Source organism: Apis dorsata, unplaced genomic scaffold (genome assembly GCF_000469605.1).
Source record: "Apis dorsata unplaced genomic scaffold, Apis dorsata 1.3 scaffold_73, whole genome shotgun sequence".
NCBI lineage: Eukaryota > Metazoa > Arthropoda > Insecta > Hymenoptera > Apidae > Apis > Apis dorsata.
Window position 1 is genome coordinate 267824 of NW_006263371.1, and position 7850 is coordinate 275673.

Below are 7850 nucleotides of genomic sequence, written 5' to 3' on the forward strand. Positions count from 1 at the left end.
TAAATTTAGTCAGCTACTGAATATCGAAATAAATATTTTAATTGATAGTTGGTAATAAAATATTACTATATAATATACGCTTTGATATATTTCTATTGTGTGAAGGTTTTTTGTTAGTAAATTTATTCCTAGATTTTAATGTAACTGTATTATTAACATTAGTAAACAATGAGCTATATCTGCTGAATATCACAATGAATATTTTATTTCCAATATTTTATATATTATAATATTTATTCGCGTATTATTATTGATGAAAATTAATTCACGCGTTAAATATTTATTATAACGAGTATTTTATACATCTTTTTTTAACTTTATTTTTCACTTTATTTTTTTAACTTTATTTTACCGCCAATTTCATTCTGTTCATTTTTTCGCATTAAATAATTTCCACACAGTTTGATGAAAGAATGAATTACATCTCGAAATGGCAACAACCGTAAACTTTAAATAATTGCCAATCCATGAAAAAAAAACAATATTTAAATGAATCATTACGAACTACCAATTTTCCTATCAATTTTTATCCAAACCCGGATACGGAGGGAAAAAAGGATACGACAAAATGCACAAAACGAAATAGAAAAAAAAAAAAAAAAAATAGAACGAGATAAAGAGATATAAATGAAAACGTTCACAATTATTTTGCATATTTTTTATAAAACGAAAAACAAAAAAAAATTCCGTTTAAATTTTCCACGTCGCGAGATCGAGTTAAATCACTGCACACCATCGGCCATCATCGCGTGCACTTGTGCAATAAACCAAAAACAATTGGCAGATTAGAATTCGCCAGATTCACGTGACCCTGGCACGTCGTCGAGCTCATTGATTTCAAGATGGAATCAGATAAATAATGGACTATTACTTTCACGCCTGACCACACATAAACCATAAATTAACCCGTACACTGGGGGAGAAGGGGGGTCAAATTGTTCTCAACTCCTTTCGTTACGGTATCCTCAAGGCAAAGATTATTTTTTGGTATAAGGATGTGATGATGATGATTATTATTATTATTATTATTATTATTATTATTATAAAATAAAAATTGAGTGACATATAAAACAATTGCTCTTTTCTTTTAGGATTTGAAAGATTCGTGAAACGAATTGTGGATCGTTGAAGAGGAAATTTATCTCGATTATTTCGTTACAATATGTTCTAGTGGCTAAGATATTTTTTAGTATAAAGATTTTTAATTTTTAATTTAATAAGCAATTGTACTTTTCGATAATTAAAAATTTGTAATTAATATAATTAAACAAAAAAAATATATATACACAAAAATGAAAGTATTATTTCTATTTAAGAGTACATTTGAGAGTTAAAAAGAGTTGTTTTTCGCTATCTAAATAAAAGTTCGTATCGAACGCTACTCCTCCTCTCTATGCATTGTCCAATAAAATGAAAATTTGAAAATTTTTCGATTGATCCGCACTCTTAGGCTATTAGGATTTAATTAAAAAAAAAAAAAAAAAGAATAGAATTTCTAAAAGTTCGAAAAGTATTTTAATATTATTTTTTCAATCTTCGTTACTTTCATAATATATTAAGAAACGTATTAAGAATAATTTATCTGAAAATTCAGATAAATGGATCGTGCGAAGGAAAAATATTTAAAAAAATTACCATCAATATCAAAAGTCGAAAAAGATGGGGGGAAAAAATATATCCATGTGTTTTTCAATATTTATCTGATAAATATTTACTTCACACGCGCATAATAAATTTTACAATGAAAGAAATATAATTTAAATTCTTTAATTCTCGATAATTTCTAATATGATAATTTTTTTTTTGTAACAAATGTCTCTTTTCGATCTCGCGCCGAAATTTTGTTCCTCGAAATGATAAAAATCTTTTTATATGTACGCAACCCTTTGGCAAATAACTGTTCGATATTTGAGAATCGAAGCCGAAAGATTAAATTTTTCTATGCATCGTTATTCCGATTTTCCAAAAAGAAAAAAAAAAGAAAAAGAAAAAAAACGGATCAAAAGGGGGGCATCGCTATTTTTCACATTTTTGCAAAGTAAACAATTATTGCAAAAAGGATAAAAAATACCTGAAATGAAAAGTATATTTAGCACGTTCAACATTTACGAATATTATGACTCGAATTCACGACTCGAGATTACCAACAAATTGCTCGACGCATTTGTTGAAAAATTCTTTCTTATAATAATAAAAAAAAAAAAATAAAATAATAGAAAAAAGTAAGAAAGAAAGAAAAAGAAGATACATATACGCGTATAAGCCGCTTCGTTTTTCCAAACAATTTGAAAAGCTGGATGCGCGTTTATAAAAGCTTCGAACGAATATTCTGGATTATTTTTCAATCGCGAAATATTCGGGGAAAAAATAGTGATTTAACAAGTGAAGACGAGCAATGAAAAATAATTCCCCGATTTATTTTATCGAAAATCTCGAAAGAAATTAATTGGATAAAATTTTAATCATCGATTAAAATTCGATTTAAAAAAAAAAAATGAAGATTTAAATGATATTAGTTAAATATTAGTTGTTAAAAAAATTTGACAAACACTCACTTGAAGAAGTAAGTATCGTTGACGTAGCCGAAGAAGGGGACGGTGTACGTCAACATCCAAATATTTCCACCCCCGCAATCGTAGTAAGGTTTCGACCATCTTCCATCCTCGTATCTCACTGTCAATATCTCGTCCTCCTCCCGTTCCGTGTGCGTCGTTTCGTTCAACGTGTACGTGTGAAAACCTGCGAAAAAAACGAAAGAATCCCTTGTCTTCACCATACGAAATCACTATTAACAATAATATTTTTTTATTTTATTATTTTATTTCATTATATCAACAATAATTATTTTTTCTCATCAACTGTTAGAATATTATATATCATAACCTGATATCCTTACATCGATTAATCAATTATAATCACCTATAGTCATCAGCAATGATCGACTATCGAGTTAAATATCCATTTATTGACAATATTTCCATTATTCTACGACAATTATATCCGATTCATAATAATAAAATTGTGGTTTTCGCGGGGTACAAGGAAGATCATAGATAGAAGAATCGAAGGGAAATACACTTGGGGCGCAAACACGGTCTAAAGTATATAAAAACAGGACGAAATTGGATGGGAAACGGATGCGAGTCCCTCGGGTTACGAAGGACACCATCTACTTTCGAGCCACTCTGTATGTTATTCGACAAGGAGGGAACGTATCGGGAATTTGTCTTGGAAAATTGCGTTTCGTAGGAATAAAAATCCTTGTGAATCGGGGAAGATTCTTCTTCCATTCTATCCGTGAAACGTTGGAAACCCTCTCGATTCTATATCGCGCGATCGTTATTTATTCCGCCACGTCCTCCATCATCGCCATTTTATACTCGTCCGAACCCTGTTTCCACCGGAATTTCCTGTTTAAATCTTGGATATGTATCCTCTCTCGCGCGGAGAACAACAGACGAATGTGAGAACGTTCGAAAATATTATCTCGCGCGGGGATTTAAACGAGGAGTAAACAAGGGCGGGAAATTTTCTGTCTGATGAAGGATTCATGAATAATAAAATTTTATTCGATCGATCGTAATCAAGCGATGATTCTAATTTGAAAAATAAAAGAAAATGATCCTAAAATCCACAACTTTTGACAAAATATTTTTCAATATCCGACAATGTCGCGATTAAATTATGCAGTCATAATAATCACTTTAAATTATAAATTAAATAATTTAATGATATTATTATAATGATAATGATATTATAATTTAATTAAATAATTTAATGATAATCTCTGAAACAGTTATTGAAACAGAACTAAAGCAGTTAATACAAAGTTAATACATTAGAAATCCTTTATTTTTCTAGATTTTATTAGATTCAAAAATTCAAGACATTCGAAAATGATGCAGAAAAGACAGAAATTATAGAAATAGTAACGCTTCGGATTCTTTCTGTGAACGATTTGATTTAAGGTCTGCTTGAAATTACCTTAACGATTCTTCTAAATGTGAAAATATTATGTTGCGAAGAACTAGCTCTTCATTTCCAATGATAGCGATTTGATTTAAAATCTGCTGTATCTCGATGATTCATGAAAGCAAGTGAAAATTTGAAAATATTGCATTGCATGCGAAGGACTATCGAACGATTCTTTCTGTGATTTATTCTAATGATTCTTCCATAAAAATTTGAAAATATTATATGTGAAGAAGGACTATCTCTTTATTTCCAATGATAGCGATTTGATTTAAAGTCTGCTTTATTCCAATGATTCATGAGAACAAATGAAAATTTGAATTTTTTCTGTGAATGATAGTGATTTATTCTAATGATTCTTCCATGAGAGCAAATGAAAATTTGAAAATATTGCATTGCACGCGAAGAAGGATTATCTCTTTGTTTCGTGTATGCGAGAGGATCGATGTTTGAAATTTTATTTGATCGATTGTAAGGATTGAGATTCTTTCTGTGAATGATAGCGATTTGATTTAAAATCTGCTCTAAAGCGTCTTTTATCGATGATTCTCTCGCGAGTGGAAGGAATAATAGGTTGAATGGGGCATTCGAAGTGGAAATCATTTCATAGAAATTTAAGAAAGAGACTTTCTGTCGCGATGTCGTTTCCGTATGAAAGGATTCGATCGACGAGGAATTTTATTAAATCAACTATAACGATTGCGATCTGATTTAAAGTCTGCTCTATGCCATTCTTTTATCGATTCTCTCGCGAGAAAAAGCAAAAAAATAGTTGCAGATGAACGTTCCAGATATTCGAAAAATGTCATTTCGCTGAGAATTAAAGGAAGTAATATCCGTTTCAATGTGACAAGATTCAATCAGATGGAATTTTATCAAATCAATTTTTATTAACAATAAATCGTTGAGTTTTTTTTTTTTTCTATAACGATAATGGTTTAATTAAAAATCTGTTCTAAACTATTCTTTATTGATGATTCACAAGCTCGGTTACATTAAAAAGTTTCAAGAGTTCCAAGATAATTAAACAAGAACGATTCATCATATTAAGAGGAAATAATCTAGCCATACTTTGTGAATAATATATTCTTTTGAATTTATAATTTTAGTGAGAAATATAGTTGGTGGTGGAATTATGTTATTATAGAATTTAAGATTTAACACAAAATATAAATAGAACAGCAAATCTTTAAGAATTCAAGAGATAATTAAGAATAGCTCCTCCTTTCATAAATAACACATATTTATCAATATGCAATATCTAAAAATAAATATTTGATATTTGTACAACAAGTATTAATATTGCAATAATATTGTACTAATATTGATGCAGATTATAGATAAGATATGATGTAGATATAGGTACATAGATAACAATGTATATATAGATATAATTTCATAGTTAATATACAATATAAATATACTTATATAGATATTAAACATTAATTAATACACTATCAATATTCTATATATAGCCATGATGTCTTAAATATCCATTTTATAACTAAGTTTTAAACTTTAAGAAATTTTGTCTAACGAGAATATATATTACAATAATTTATAATGTATTATTAAATATGTATTATAATTTTACCATTTTAAATTTTTTCAATATTCTAACAATGTTCAAAAAGAAATTTAGAATTGACAAATAACATCTCAATATCAACAATTTAAATTAACAAATAACCATAAAATATTTCTTAAAAGATCCCTTTTTTAGAGATCTATTTTGACATCTAACAATGCTCAAAGAGAAATTCTTAGGAACTCAATAGGAATAGTTATCAAATATCATCTCAAAGATTAAAAAAATCTCTTCAATAACAATCAACATAGAGCATCTTTGCATCTACTTTACTCATCTCTGATATTCATAACTTGATAATATTCAAAAAGAAATTCAGAATTACCGAATATTCTGAAAGATTACAATACAAAATAGAATATACACCATTCGTGAATCCATTTTTCCATTTTAAACATTCCCGATATTCTAATAATATTAAAAAAAGAAAGACTTAAGTCACGTTATATTAATACTCTACTTCATTATCGAGCACATTCTTCGAATCAAAGAGGCAAATTACACTAAAAGTACATAAGACATCTTTCTCCACTACCATAAGTTCAACTGACAGTAAATTGTTACTCAATAAAGGTTAAAGTCGGCGAAGAAGCAAGAGAGGCCAAGTTACATCCTCGCTCGCGGAGAGAAATGAGGGCGCAGGAGTCGGGCGGATATAGGGAAGCTGCAATAAAGCGCAGTGATCATAGTTAGCCCATAGGAGTGGGGAACGAGGATAGGTTAGGATGTGAAGTTATCGGCGGAGTAAAACGGGCCGAACGAATGGAGACAGTTCCGTCGATGTACCGGTGCAAATAACGTTTCTCGCATTCCCGGATATGGGGTGAACCCGATAAAGCCGGGGCAATTTCTTCTGGGACGGAAGCCCACGGCAAATAAGAACGTTATCGGGTGGACAGAGGAGGAAACGAAAGCGGCTAAAGAAACAACAGCCTCGACCAACCTTATTTCCGTCATCTATCCTTCGTTTCCTTTTTTAATCACCTCTTACGACTTTCCCTTTTTTTCCTTTTTTTCTTTTCCTTATAGTTATAATTCCTTTAATAATTGTTGATTCGAACGTTCGGATGTAATTATTCGTTTCTGGATCATTTTTAAATTTCGTTAGATATTTTATTTTTTTTTTTTTTTGGAGATAATTATTTAATTATTTCTGGATGTAATTTTAAGAAAAATTTGAAGTAAGTAAAATTGTAGCTTTATTAAATAATAATCATTTTGATTGTAATTCATCTAAACATTTCTAATATTTGAAGGATATTAGAAGATGAAAATTTTAAATACGAAGTAATCGAAGATCAATTAAATTTATTTTAATTACTAATATTATTTATCTTACAATTAATACATAAATGTGTAATCAATATCTAAAAGTGTGTAATCAATATCGCACGCTAAAACATGTCAAAGATCAAGTATGTATATTTCAATTTAATTACTGATTTTTTAATATCATTATAATGATATTATTATATAAAAATGATATTATTCTTAATATAATATTTATATCATATTATGTAACGTAATATAAATATTTCGTTAGAAGGAACTGGCGCATTATTTTTTATCGGAATCTCTCTATACGAGTTATTATCCTCCGGGTGAAAAGGAAAAACGAGCACGACAAGCCGCCTCATTGTTTCCCATCTCCGAGAAATCCGAGAGACAGCTCAGAACTGTTAATTAATTCCTTCGTCGAGAATATCTCGCTTGTTCTATAACATTTGTTAATATTTCTTCTTGTTGTGGAAAACAAATATCGTGCCTCATAATTATGCAATTTACGATGAAGCAACGAAAGAAGCAAAATCTTCTTTATATCGAAAACGTTCGGGCGAAATAATCCGCGAAATAAACGAACGAACTTATACACTCCGTTCCGAAAACATCTCGAGCCATTTATATTATTTCACGATCGAGAAAAATCTAAATCGATTGAAGACACGTATTTAACGAAATAAAAATTGGGTCAACGTTAACGTAACTCTAAACACGCGGGTATCCCGATGAAAAACTTTATACACGGCCATTCGATACTCGAACAAGTTATTCATAAAGTATATAGTATATCCAGATGTTGCGGATTGTCGTTAAATTGCAAATTTTCGAGAACACCAAAATACCTTGGGAGCGTTAAAACGGAACTATAACCATTGAAAATATACGTTGACCTAAAAATTCCTCTAGGGATACACGACAGAGAGCGCCACGGTATAATATTGTTCGAAGAGAGAGTTGCATCTTCGAGACACAAATTACTAACGATTTCAACATATTCATAACGGCACGG

General features: G+C 29.8%; 1 protein-coding gene across 1 annotated transcript in view; it reads right to left on the minus strand.

The window, feature by feature from the left end:
* Positions 1-7850, minus strand: part of LOC102677960 (probable G-protein coupled receptor CG31760) — a 203585-nt gene that overhangs the window by 106807 nt on the left and 88928 nt on the right. The window contains exon 2 of the mRNA XM_006610269.2: positions 2556-2739. Coding sequence (XP_006610332.1) covers positions 2556-2611 — 56 coding nt within the window. The 5' untranslated portion in view covers positions 2612-2739. The remainder of the gene's footprint in view (positions 1-2555; positions 2740-7850) is intronic.